Consider the following 14736-nt stretch of genomic DNA (forward strand, 5'->3'; position numbering starts at 1 on the left):
ACCTGTAGCTATGCCTGTGGTACCCTTTCCTTCTAATTCTCGAGGAGACATTGCCCTTACCAGTGGTTGCAATGCAGTCAAATCCCACAAAGGCATAAAAGCAAGTTGCAGCACCAGCCAAAGTTCCTGTGAAGCCATAGGGCATAAAACCACCAGCCCCATAGAGGCTCGTGCCATTTTCAGAAGGCGGTTCTCTGCAGGAAAGAACAGACACAGTCAGCCGCTTCATGGACACTGTACCTTCTGATGATTTCTCTCCAACCACATTCTTGGAAGCCTGATGTTGCTCGTTGGCTCTTTGGAGCTAATGTTTATAAAATCCAAAACTTTATTTTGTCATCTTGTTCTGGAGAACATGGCAGATTCCCTTATAATGACTGTTATGTCTCTGACATCCAACTACAGGCTACTCAGCAAATACAGAAGGCCCAGACCAAAGTGTGTGTGTGTGTGTGTGTGTGTGTGTGTGTGTGAGAGAGAGAGAGAGAGAGAGAGAGAGAGAGAGAGAGAGAGAGAGAGAGAGAGAGTCTTACTTTGAGCCCACATTGGCCTGGAACCTGAAATACAGCTCAGGCTAGACTTAAACTTGTGCCATTCCCTCGCCTCGGGCTCCTGTGAGCACCGCTGTGCTGATCTCTATAGATGTTGCTAGATGGAGGAACACAGGAAGCAGGATTTGGACATCTGAGATCCCATATGTAGCCATGCTCTACAACAAAGGTAAGAAAATTTCTCTTCGCCCCCTGGTGAATTATTGGGGGGCAGAGGGGGAGCTCTTGCAGGGACTAGACTCCACCCTAGAGGCTGCACTGGGAGCCAGCATCTGCAGAGCTTCACACAGTGGTGCAGCTGGAAGCACATCCCTACCTTAGTTTGGGGAGCCTGGGCAGAGGAGTCACATCCTAGAACCGTGCCCCAGAAAGGTCTCAGCACCAACAAGACTGAGAAGTGCTGCTCTCAGAGAACAGCACTCTCAACACGCAACGAGGAGAGGATGGGTGGTGGGGAAGAGGGGGAAGTGGAGAGGGACTGAATATTTGACCTGGCACCCGCTGATATGTTTTTGAGGAAGTCTTCACTGATCTTCCAGTTGGCCACATTTCCTTTCACAAACCCAGCCACCATGACAAAGAGAAGGACCAGGATGTTAATAGCTGTGAAGAATTTATTCACCCAAGCGGACTCTTTTACTCCAAAGGATAACAGACCTATGGAAAAAGAGAAGGCGTTAACATGAGCTCTTCAGCCACAGAAAAGGCAATAGTACCCTGGTGCTAATACGTGCATTGGATATTCCTGCATTAGCAGTCATGCATTTACCTTCCATTTCTTTAGTTCTGTTGCTAGTGCACACAATTACTTTTCTGTGGAGCAACGCCTTTGAAGACGCCACTTACTGTGATTTCTGGAAGCAGACTGTGCTCACACTCGAGAGCTCCATGCTGTCTGTGTAAGTCTAGTAATTCTGGTTATTGTTACCATGGCAGGCACAGGCAGAACCCCTCATTTGAAAGGCTGTCCTTAACAGCTGTTCCAGGGCTAATATAAAAGTCTGCCGTGCACTTTCTGATCATATCACCAGAAAATAATTCTCCTAGGTGCCATGCCAAAACAGTTCTCTGTTAAATCCATTCTTATATGATAGAATTACTTTATACCAAGAACATAAATATCCTGTTTGAGTAGTTTGAAAAAACCGAACAGTATAAAGAATAATGATCAATTAGGGTATTCCCGCAGAATTCTACATATGCATGCACACACATATATTTCTGTATCAACAAATTTATCATCAGTTTTAACAGCTGCATGACATACTATGTGGAGATACTTTAATCCCTTATTTATAGACAATTAGGTCACTCTTGGTTTTATTTTATAAACAGCACTGACATCATTACCATCTTATATAAATATCCCTCTGCATTTTCTAATGTTTTTCCTTACAATAGTCTACAAATTAAGAGTGTATGGGAGGGCATGCATTGTGTGTCTGTGTGTGTATATGTGTGTATGCATGTAAGTATGTATGTAGTATGTGTGTGTGTGTGTGTGTAGTATATATGCATGTCTGTGTGGGTGCATGCATGTGTGCATGAGAATGCACATGGAAGCCAGAAGCTGATATGGGTGTCTTTCTTGACTGCGCTGAACTTCATTTTTGAGACAGCCTCCCACTACACTTGAGGCTCCTCATTTTGACTAGGTTATCTGTCCAGTAGGCTCTAGGGGTTTAGGGATCCTCCTGCCCTAACTCCTCCCACCCCCAGTGCTGGGGTTACAGATGCACATTGCCATTGCCGGCTTTTAGAGGAGTTCTGGATCCAGACTCACATTTTCATGCTTATGAGGCAGCCACTTTACCCATTGAGTCATCTTCCCAGCCCCAGAACATGAATTTTTATAGAGAACAAGATTTGGCACCATTTACATTACATGAATTTTAAGTCAGAGTATTTTATTCATAATGATTTTTAAGAGGTACTTACAGATATTAGAAGTACTTATAGATATTAATGTTATTAGCTCTCTGCCAGCCATTCATGGTAATATTTTTCATCTCCATCATTTTAAAAATGACTTCATTTGGTTTATTTCGGTGGTAAATTTAGAGTTTGCACCCTTGTGTGTGTTAGGCAAATGCTCACGATGAACTTCAGTCCCAACCCTGTAACTTACTTTTAACCTTAACATATTGCTTATAAATGTAAAAAGTTGCTAGAATAACCCACATGCACATATCTTAATAGCTACTTTTAATAAGATTCCCCCCAAACTTCAGCCCTCAAGTATTCATGTTTCCCTTCAGCTTTAAATTACTATTATGCTATCCTATCTTCATCTTTAACCCACCTGATATACTATATGAAGTGTGGCTCTTAGTCCAGCTTTTACTACTGGGGCAATGGCTGCCATGAAAAGACAATGCCACAGCTCTGCTACAGAAGCAGAGCCGTGCAGGCAGAGATGAGAGCAGCAGCATTTCATTTCTGCATGCACCGTTCCCACTCTTGACAAAGCAGCACACTCAACACAAAGTGAAGAACGGGAGTTGGTGAGTCAGGCTAGAAAGACACAACGGTCGTGAAAATGTTTTGAAGTTTTAGCACAATGTAGTGCCTCAGAGCTAGGGCTTTCCAGTGCTTGGGGAAAAGGCCATGCAAGTGGGAAATTCCCACGGCTACCTGAATGGCCATATGTATGACACACACACACACGCACACACACACACACACACATACAGTATAGCATTCCCTGCGTGAACCTCGCAAATAAAGCCTGTCTCTGTGTCTATAAAATCCCTGCATCGGGGCTGGAGAGATGGCTCAGAGGTTAAGAGCACTGTCTGCTCTTCCAAAGATCATGAGTTCAACCATCTATAATGGGATCTGGCACCATCTTCCGGCCTGCAGACACACATGCAAACAGAATACTGTATACATAATAAATAAAATCTTAAAAAAAAAAAAAACAACTGCATCAATGGCATGAAGGAACGCTGTGGGGTTGGCACAACTATGGACTCTGCAATTGGCAACTGGTGTCCATCTTCAAGAACAAAGCCACAGCCACATTTTATATGAGGTTCCAAACATGCCAACACACTCTCTACTTGAGTGCCACCAACAGATTAGATCCCAATAAATACATCATCTGAACGCTACCCATGACTCCCTGGTAGCTTTCACAAAACAAGTTTCAGTGGACATGTGGCATTGCAATTTGTTTGAGCCACTACTTATAATGGGGAGATTTTCATTCTCAAACAGTCTAGGAACAAAGTTTTAATGTAAATTTAGACTACATTTAAAAAGATAGATACTGAATGGAATTGAGCAGAGGACACAGACTCAGGCTAAAGCAGAGGTCTCGTCGCTATAGAATTGAACATGTGCCACAGCTACAGACCTCTCATTATTAAGAGAGTAAAGCTGAATATTTTAAGTTTATTGAAGCCATTTCTAAGTAAAACAAGATCATAACTAGGCTGCTTTGAAACTAAACCAAATCAGTAAAGTTCATTTAATATCACATAATGAAAAGTAATGGATGTATTTCTTTCTTTTTTTTTTTTTTTTTTTTTTGTGGTTTTTCGAGACAGGGTTTCTCTGTAGCTTTAGTGCCCGTCCTGGAACTAGCTCTTGTAGACCAGGGCTGGCCTCGAACTCCCAGAGATCCACCTGCCTCTGCCTCCCGAGTGCTGGATTAAAGGCGTGCGCCACCACCGCCCGGCCTCCGATGTATTTCTTTTAAAAAAAAAAAAAACCTTTAAAATGAAAAGATTTTGTATCCATATGAGTAGGGAAGGGAGGTGGCGGGAGTTCAAGGGTAGAAATAAAAGACGACTTTGGGCAGTTGGTTTCTCCTCCTACTGCGGCTCCAGGGACTGAACTTGGGTCTTTGTGCTTAATGGCAGTCACCTTTACCCACTTAGCCATGTCAGCGACCCAGACAGTATTTCTCTTAATGCTTGAAGCAAAGGACACAATATTATGGAATTTGTTCATGTTTGTGTCCCTATCTTTATAACATTCTTAACTAATGCGGCAGATTTTTTTTTAACATAAGGCTATTTTCTGAAGTGTAAAACTGTCCAGGTAAAACATTTCCTAATTATTTCTGTCACACTCGTTGAGCCCAGGGAGAAAACAAAGGATGAGGTAGAACAGGAAAGCGAGAGGCCAATTACTCAGGGTAAATCACGTAAGAAGCTGGAACAAACAGATCAACTTTAAGAGGGTCTACAGATAAGGACAGTCATATAGAAAATGTTCAAAGAGTCCATGGAAGGGACAGCAGGGATTAACTACGCATACACAATGAAACTGGCTGCCATCTGTGTGCACACTGCCCTCGAGGCAGTCAGCGGTATTCACAGTTCATGAATGAACACACTGAGGGAGGAAGAGAAGGAGCACGCCTTTCAAATCCTGCACGCAGTGAGCAGCAGAGAAAGACGAAAAGCCTGGATGCTCCTACTGTAGTTCTTGAACCTGTTTAAAGCGCTGTCGTACCACACTGGTGGGGGGTGGAAGGTCCTTTACCAAGTCTGTCTGTCTATGGGATATCAGCATTAGATAATCCCCGGTAGCTGAATGCTTCCTTTTCAAACAAATCTGCAGTAGGCACATGACAGGAAAACAGCACTTTTTTCTAGAACTAATATGTTTGCTAATGACCTGAGTTGCATTTAACAGGGTAAAACAATACCATGAAATTCTACATTTTTTTTCCTTATGGAAATGCCCTTCATCTTCTTGAATGTCTCTCATTAGTATTTAAAGACCGATGCTCTCAAAACAAAAACCGGTACCTACATCCTATGACTTACTGCAATCCAGGTGCCTTCTCCTCCAAAGCCGGGGGCCTCCCTTTCACACACATTGAATCCTATTGTGAAACGTGGGGGAGATGAAACCCACAGCGAACCCACACTGATCCTGCGGGCCTTGCTAGGGTACGCTGACCTCATTCAGAGAATCCAGGTTTCAAATCTGCATAGCCTACTTTCCGGGGGCCCCTTTGTGTGGTGCATTACAGGGAACAGCATAGGACTGGTTTTCTTACCTGCCAGAAGTAGTATAAGGCACACAGCAAAAAAGTCTGGGTATTCTGCCAGCCCAGTATAGTTCATCTTGAAATACGTCTTGAAAAACTGACCAATTTGTTTGTTTAGAAGTTCATCGAAGGTGCCACTCCACGCTCTTGCGACACTGGATGTACCTTCCCAAAAGCAGAATGTTCAGAGAACAAAAGGTTACAGGTAGGAAATTAACGAAACTCATCTGCTTACTTGATCCTGGATAAACCTGGCTTAGTTCACACCGACTGAAACTTAATCACATTAGAAAACCAAATTACTATTACATATACATAAAGATGACAAGAATACTTTTTTTTTTTTTGAGGCAGGGTCTTGCTATCCCAGGTAGACCTCATACAGGTGTGTAAATGCTCATATCAGGCAACTTTATTTGTAATAAAAGAACTTTCCAGAAGCTAGAGAGATGGCTGAGCAGTTAAATCACTTGCTGCACAAGCATGATGTCAAGTCAGACCCTTAAGTAGTTAGCACTGGGGAGCAGAGCCTCTAAATCTAGCCTTGGAAGGCAGGGGCGGGGCCCCAGAGCAAGCTGGCCAAATCTAGCTGTAATGTAACCATTGGGCTCAACTGAGAGATCCTGCCTCAGAGAACAAAGCGAAGAGCAATTGAGGAAGATGCTGATATGTTCTCGGACCTCCCTGTGCCCTCGAAGACAGAATCATATGCACCAGCAAACGTGAACACAGACACACCACACAAACTCATGAAAAGAAAAAATTTTTTTTAAAACTTCAATTTTCAAACCCATTAAGAATCATGAATTCAAGGGGGAAGACTTCGGCAGAGAGGATGAATTTTAGAGATGACAAAAATGAGTCGGGGGAACAAGCTCAGACGTTCAGGCTCACCCCTAGTGCCGAGAGTCTCTGGACAGCAACTTTTACCCTGTACACAACCGATATTTGATTTTGGAATTTACCTATGACATATGACAGAATGAGATTCCAGCCAGTGATGAAGGCCCACAGTTCTCCAACCGTTACGTATGTGTATAGATAAGCTGATCCAGTCTTGGGGACTCGGGCCCCAAATTCAGCGTAGCAAAGTCCTGCCATCACAGAGGCCAGGGCAGCGATGAGGAAGGATACCACAATACTGGGGCCAGAATCTGCTTTGGCGACTTCCCCAGCCAAGACATAAACCCCAGCGCCAAGAGTGCTTCCAACCCCCAGGGCGATGAGGTCCATGGTGGTTAAGCAGCGGCAGAGTTTGGAATCTTCTAGACTGTCCAGTGTGACGATTTTTCTCCGGATCAGACATCGCGCAAAAGTCAGCGCCGCTCTGCAGGGAATCATGGTGAAGAGAGCAGCCTAGGGGAGGAAGGAGAGGAGGGGTTACAAGGAGGGGTCTGCGGCCATCTTCCCTACTACAGAGCAAAGACAGACAGACAGCTCCCCCTTTTGCTTATTAGATAATTGGTTCATAGCAACCAGAAGGATTAAAGGTGAAAAAGCTGCACATTTCCCAAGGGTCACACATAAAAATTAAAGGGACTCCAACGAGTTACTTTTGGGGTGGAAGGGAAGGCTATTTGAAAGATTCACTATTTGGTCCAATTATTGTGATTTCTGTAGACACAAGGAAAGGAATGCATTTCTTCTCAGATGGCTAATTTACCCCTTACTAAAAGACAAGGTTTAGATCCTGCCCTTAAAACCATTTTCTTCTTTAATCATTCATCCAATTCAAGATTTTGGAGCTTTTTCAAACGCCAAGGTTGCCCTAGGAATATATGTAAAATGGCCATGCATGTGGCCTCTTGTTTAAGGGGTTTACAGTCTAGCTCTGGCTTAAAAGTAGGTAAAGGATGGTGGTTATATACTTGAAAGCTTTAATGAATGTGTCAGAACCATACCATTTTCCTCTTAAGCAGGGATGAATAATGAAGAGAAAGAGCCCCATTGGCCCATACAATTTAAGCCTGGAAAATACCATTATATAAAACAAAGTATGGATTTCAGTAATGCACACACACACACACACACACACACACACAAACTGCAGCAAAAAAATGTCTGAGCCAAAATATTGGCCTAACCATATTTTGATGGTGAGTTAATTTTTTACTTCTGTGTATTTCAGCCGAACAATAGGTATAACTTATGTACAAAAGAAATACTACAATTTTAAAAGTCTATTTGACTTTGCCTACAGAGACATGTAATTCAGCAGACTGAAGGCAATGGAGGAAGAGGGGTAGGGGCTGCTGTGTATCCGTCTATGCAACTGTAGATATTAAGTCATGTCTGCCTGTACTTCATGGGCTGAACACCGGCACTGTGATCTGCTGCTGTAGGGTACTGGTACCTTTAACTTCATTATATTCATCAACAAAAACATAAACTTATGAGACTGTCGCATGCGACACTCACCCTACGGCCTTGGCCTTAGGATATTTGGGCTCTAACATCCCTGTAGACTCAGGGTTCTGATGATAGCAGAAATAGGTACATAGCTTTTTTTTGGAACAAATGATTATTTTGTTAAGTTCTAAAACAGTGACTTTGTTTAAGAAAGAGAAATCCACATGAGCTGAGATTGAAGCGAGCCTGCGGGGACTAGCACTATGAGCATGTCACTATGCGATTTTATTGAGGCTAATGATACACGTGAGTCCTCCCCAGTCCACTCCCAGCCTGAAGGATGATAGCTTCTAAGTATCAGTACTTCTTCAGCAACCCGGAAATGTAACTTCTAAAATGTCTTCAATCCAGGTCATCAATTTGACAGCAGAGAATTCTGCGTCTAGTAAACCCTAATACCTGATGATCTGACACCAGGGGGCAGATGTCCCCTGCTAGTTATAGAAAAAAACGTCCATCCTGGATTGTGGCTTTATTTACATACTTGATGCAATCGTCACAGATACGAATCCTCTGGCCCACGTCAAGGCAGACATGTCAAACCGTCCCTGGGTGACAGTCACTTGTCCTCATGACATCATACTACAGGGGGAACGAAAGGAGGCAAGCCAGCGGGGCAGTGGTCCCGAGAGCCTGCGACCAACTAGCTTGTCCCAGTCAGGACCCAGGTTTTTCTTTCTCACCCCTCTGCCAGTTTCGTGGTGCGGAATATGCACTTCGCATGTCAGGACTGAGGGAGAGAAATGCAGTTACAATGTACAGTACAAGGATCCTTGCCTACCCCTCCTTTTCCCTTCAGATTAGATATTTTGATTTCACAATCTCCATAGTCAACATCAACTATGTTCCTACGATTTTAAAATTCCAACACAAAGTTTAAGTCAGCAAAAGGGGAGAGCAATATGGCACGGCTGACCGATGCTAATTCTTTTTACTTATCTTTGAGACATAAATTTCTCAAAGCAAGGCATTATTTGCTCAGAAATGGTAACTGTTGCACCTGGACTAGCCAACGACAAAAACAAGCCCTGCATTTATTTCCCCTAACATCTTACCGTCTCTTTTCTCCACATCTAAACAACTTCTTCCTCTCAGGTATTCCCCAGAGAGGCGAATGGCAAAGTCGAGACAAGTAAGAATCGACGATACAATTGAGATCGTCGCAAACATCCAGGCACTGTAGTAAGTGCATGTGTTCTTTCTCTTAAAGTATTGAATCAGTATGGCTAGAAAGTGGAGGCAGAAATGTACTATTTCAAATTTCCCACGGGCAAGCATTTCTCCTAAGGTTATACAACAAATGAATAGCTGCTGCAGGGTTTTGGGACATTCCTAAAGACAACGGGTGGTTTGGAACACGTGGGTATACTCATCTCGGGAACAGTTGAAAACACAGCCGCAGTACAAATGGAGCGGTTTCATTGGAATAGACGGAACATGGTTTTTGTTTCTTTGTTGGTTGTTGTTGTTGTATTTTAGCATGTAACTTTGTTCCCAGGGGAAGGGAAGAGAGAATGCAGCAAAAAGTGGAATATTGAAAGCAAAGCCTTGGGCTCGGTGGTAACCAGAGCAGCTGCCCAGTCAGCACTCTGCCCTGGCTTGGTCGCAGCACCAGCACCAAGCAGGCGCCGATTCCCTTCAGCAATGGCTGGCCAATAAATCACCCCGAATGCCACAGGACACCACCTGTTTCTTTCCCCAAGCTGCTGGTGCCAGTCACTCCATAGAGACCACTGCAAACATCAGGAGAAGGCCTTCCCAAAATTATCTCCTACTCGCCACTAATTCGCAAGTGCTACTGATTTTAACAGTGTAGGTTTCCAGTGTTTTTATGTTCCTGGTATGCCCTGACACCTTTTATTTTATTGTCCAATCCCAAAGCCTTTTCAGTGTTCCTGTAAGATCAGGTCTATTATTAATTTCATTGTACAGATGAACAAACTAAGGTATTGTATAGTTAGCCAACATCACAGTCCACCCATGAAAGGAATAAGATAAATCCACTGGTGACACTGAAGCAAAGGTTCTCAACTGTGGGTCTCAACCCCTTGGGGAGTCAAATGACCCTTTTACAGGGGTCGCATATCAGATGTTCTGCATATCAAAAACTTATATTACAATTCAAAGCAGGAGCAAAAATATTGCTGTGAAGTAGCACCACGAGGAACAGTATTAAAGGGTCACAGTGTTAGGAAGGCTGAGAACCATTGCTCTGGAGTCACTTGCCAAGCACGAACTGTTGGTGAGTATAAGGGGCAGGCGCAGTGGGGCTTCTCTGAATACCTTACTGGGAAAGTATTACAACTGGAAGCCTGATGTGGGGAGGAAAAGGAATCGGCAGGAAGTGAAGCTCAAAGGGCAAAAGGTGAGTGAACCTTAGCGTTGAATGAAAGCAGAGCAGGAGCTGGAAGAACAGCACCGGACCTCATGGGGAGCGTCTGGTTTCACTGGCCAGACAGCTCAGCACAGCTTACATGCACGGGGAGTTAGCAGAGCACAGGAAACACAGCCTAACACTGCAAGACCGAGAAGGTGATTGGTCTTCTCTGGCCATGTCTCCCTGGTAGGGGAACACATTCAGTCACCTTTACTCTGGGGGACTGTAGCCTACACCCTATTGGTTTGAGTGTCCCTGTCCTTATGCTCTTTAGAGTTAGGGGACATCTGAGTATGCCCTGCCTATCTATCTGTCTCTGCTCCAGGTGCATGTGGCTTAGGGGTGAAGGACAACGCCGCAGTGACGAAGGAGTAAGTGGCCAGTGATGGGGGCTTCAGCAAAGTGGCCATGCGCATAACTAAACAGACCCAACACAAATCAAAACAACAAAATAAGCTGGGCGGTGGTGGTGCACGCCTTTAGTCCCAGCACTTGGGAGGCAGAGGTAGGAGGATCTCTGTGAGTTCGAGGCCAGCCTGGTCTACAAGAGCTAGTTCCAGGACATGCCTCAAAGCCACAGAGAAACACTGTCTCAAACAAACAAACAAAAAACACAGCAAAATAAAGCAAAACAAAGGTGTGAGGGGTTCATTTAGTATTGCTTCTGAAAGAAACTCTAAAAAAATAACCATGACTGTTTTAAAAACAATTTCTATTCCCTTAATTCTACCTTTCATGCCCTGTCCATTCCAGGGTGCCAAGAAAACCCAGATGATCTGAAAGAATCTCTGCACTTAGCACCTTTTTGAGGCAGCCAGTGCTCAGGAAACAGACTGCTTTACTTATTTCTGGGTTAGTCACCAAATTTTGGATTCCAGATGCTGGAAGTACGAGCCTGGACTAGGATGGGGGTGGGAGAAGCGGAGGTCTTTTGTCTGAAGGCAAAGAACTGATAAATGCTTCAAGGCACTCTGATTTCCTTTAGCCACTGTCTTTCCAGAGGCAGAACACCCTTCAGTCCACCACCCTGAATGGCCCCCAAAGCTACTTGATTTAGCTGACTGTTAGAATCTGACCACTCTTGTCTCACTGCTAGGCAAAAATTCCTTCCATCAAACTGTGGTGGGAAAGGAATTTTACAAGAATTCACACCCATTTTTTAGCTCAAAAAAATGTAGCTGGATACCTAGTTTCATGGTTTTGCTATAAAGTTATTTCTTGTGTGGGGGGAGGTCACTTCTGACACTACATTTTCAATTTTGAGAAGAATGCTCTGATTTGGCACTTCTGACATTCTGCGAACAATGTACGAGTGAGAGCTGCTATTGCTGGCATCTTGGGAAGATTCTTGAAACACTGCTATTGATTAAGGGAACTTTGTAAGTTCACTTGGAATCGGCTAATTGAGAATAAAACCCTCCTATTGTGTGCTCAGAGGAAGCAAGGCAAGGCATGCCAACTCATCCCCATGGTGCAGAACCACAAGTTATATTTAGAATATGCAAACGAAGGATAATGTTAAAAAATGAGCCCAACTAGAAACAGCGAAGTTCTTAAAATGCAACCCTGGCTGTCTTGACACGTTATTAATATGCCACAACTGTCAACAATTCCTCGTACAAGTTTTTATTTTCATATTTCTGTAAAGACTGAATTCAGACGACCAACTGCTCAACAAAATGACAAGTTCTCTAAAAGGTCAAGCCTTAGAAATTCCAAAAATTGAAACTTTCTTAGCCTAAGTGGAATGCCTTTAAAACGATTCTAGGGAATGCAGAGACAGGAGAGAGAGACAGGCTGACTGGCCCTGTTAAAGGAAGTCCTGCTCTGCCAGAACGCACAGCAGGGGGCACACTGTTCCGATTCAGCAGGAGCTGGAAGCAGTGAATCTTCAAGAGGGGTGGGGGGGGAAAGGCTACGTTGCAATGCATTCTACAGCCCCAGCACTCTGAAGGCCGACATAAGAAGATCAAGAGTTCAAAGCCAGCCCTAGACTCTGTCTCAAAAACTAAATAAGTAGTAAATAAAGCAGGCTGCCTACAACGTAGGTAGTTCCTAAAGCAAAAACTATGAACGAGAGAACTCATTTAGCTCATTCTTCTTCTGACAATGAAGCAATATCCACAATCTTCAAAACCCATTTTGGTATTTTGATGAAGTCATAACCTCTGTTACTTTTGAAAGATAATTGGAAATTCAAATAGACTCTTACTTATTTGGAGCAATCCCTTTCTTTGAAAAAAAAAACCCCAAATTTTGCAAAATAATAATATAATTTCTATAATAAAAGAAAAATCCTTAAAATAATTATCAATATACAAAATCCTTACCAAAAGTTTCTCCAACTGTCCACATTGATTTAATTTTAAACAGCAGCAGTTCATATTACTATGTGATTTAAAACTGAAATTATCTCATAATATAAAAACTATCTGATAGTCATTCATCAATAAAGGTTTTAAGGTATTTAAATAAGGTAGGCAGAGTAGGTTTTATAAAAATGACTCACAAAAACCAAATAAGGGCTAGCACATTCATTCTCCAAGTTTGAAAACCTGGGTTTGAACCCCAATGACCACAGAAAAAGCTGGGTATGGCATGCAAGCCTCTAATCCAGCACTAGGGACAAAGAGACTGGTGGATCCCAGAGCTTGCTGGCTCGCTAGCATAGTCCAAATAGAGAGCTTCCAATTCTCTCCAAAGAGCCACTTTGAAGGCCATAAGACAGCCTGAGGGAGGTGGACACCTGCTATCCAGCTATGGTCTCCGCCTGTGTGTACTCAAGTGTGCAACACACAAACACACACACACACACACACACAAAACATGGTCACATACACTCAAACCACATACCCACACAAACGTACAAAAATATATTAATATCCAACATAAAGTATTTTAAAGCCAGCAATTCACATTATAAACACACGTTTATGGTGTTGTTAAGAAGACTGTAGGAAGAAAGAAAAACACTCTCTTCTACTCTGAATTCCTGTTACTGCTTTATAAAACACTGTCTGATTTGGCCTGCACAGTCTTTGGTCTTTAGCACTAATGTGCTGAGAGAGAGCGAGCGAGCGAGCGAGCGCAATACCTTAGACTCTGAGTCCTAGCTCTGTCCAGGAAACCAACACTGCTGTTTCTCAGTTCTCACTTTAAATGATGCTTGGAGGAAGTGGCAAATACTTGAGACTACGCTGTACAAGGGTTTGTGAGTGAATTACGTTAAGAAAGCAGAATTTAGTTTCCATAATTTTAAGTACTCTCAGAAATATATGTATTTCCATATATATGTGTGTTCTAATGCTCATGATATATATGCATTAGAGCACAGATACAAGAATTATGATCTACAACTAGTAAGACTTTAATCTGAATGCTTATTCACACTGGACTCTTATCTGCCTCCATCCTGGGTTTCCCTCTGGGCTCTGTCTCTAGTTTACCCTTCCAGCTGTGAGTTATGCACCTCTCCACGTGAATGCTGTGTTCTGATCTGCTGGCCAACTATCCTTGGAACACTTGCTTTCTCGCCCACACACGTGAAAAGAGATATTGACCTGTGTGTTCCCGGCTGCTGCTGGTTTGTCCCCTGACCCTCTGCTTCTGTCCTTATCCCAGGTACTCTGAGTCATTAAAGTCAGCAAGACATTTCTCTGCCTTCTCTGCCAGCCCCTAGCTACTCCACTCGAAAGAAAAGCCAACAGTCAGAAGAATGAATGTCTTTAGATTACCTATCTACCTGTTCCAAGAGAAGAGGGAGGGAGGAAGGTTTTGAGGATTGGAGTCTGATTCAGATCCTCTCCAAGAGAGAGCGGTGAATGCTGAAATCCCTCTCAAATGTACCTTGGTAAACGTACTGTTGTATTTACTATGTGCCCTCTGTTTCCCTCCTCCCCAAAGAAGATAACATTGCTTTTTTTGGTGTGAAACAGAATGTGCCCAGCACAGCTCAGCACAGCTCAGCACAGCACAGTTCAGCACAGCTCAGCACAGCACAGCACAGCACAGCTCAGCACAACCCAGCCCAACACAGCCCAGCACAGCCCAGCACAGCACAGCACAGCACAGCACAGCACAGCTCAGCACAGCACAGCTAAGCACAGCACAGGACAGCTAAGCACAGCTCAGCACAGCTCAGCACAGCCCAGCACAGCTCAGCACAGCACAGCTAAGCACAGCTCAGCAGAGCTCAGCACAGCCCAGCACAGCTAAGCACAGCTCAGCACAGCACAGCTAAGCACAGCTCAGCACAGCTCAACACAGCTCAGCCCAGCCCAGCACAGCACAGCTCAGCCCAGCACAGCTCAGCACAGCACAGCACAGCTCAGCACAGCAAAATCATCTGAATAATGCTGCCGAGATTTTTAAATGAATTCAAGTATTTGATC

General features: G+C 43.6%; 1 protein-coding gene across 5 annotated transcripts in view; it reads right to left on the minus strand.

Moving 5' to 3' along the window:
• Nucleotides 1–14736, minus strand: part of Slc7a2 (solute carrier family 7 member 2) — a 58014-nt gene that overhangs the window by 16565 nt on the left and 26713 nt on the right. For all 5 annotated transcript variants that reach the window (XM_057752520.1, XM_057752515.1, XM_057752517.1 and 2 more), the window contains exons 2-5: nt 6525–6915; nt 5569–5724; nt 1043–1208; nt 61–194 (exon numbers count right to left, since the gene is read on the minus strand). In XM_057752520.1, coding sequence (XP_057608503.1) covers nt 61–194; nt 1043–1208; nt 5569–5724; nt 6525–6900 — 832 coding nt within the window. In that variant the 5' untranslated portion in view covers nt 6901–6915. The remainder of the gene's footprint in view (nt 1–60; nt 195–1042; nt 1209–5568; nt 5725–6524; nt 6916–14736) is intronic.

This window comes from Chionomys nivalis, chromosome 20, assembly GCF_950005125.1.
Source record: "Chionomys nivalis chromosome 20, mChiNiv1.1, whole genome shotgun sequence".
Taxonomy (NCBI): Eukaryota; Metazoa; Chordata; class Mammalia; order Rodentia; family Cricetidae; genus Chionomys; species Chionomys nivalis.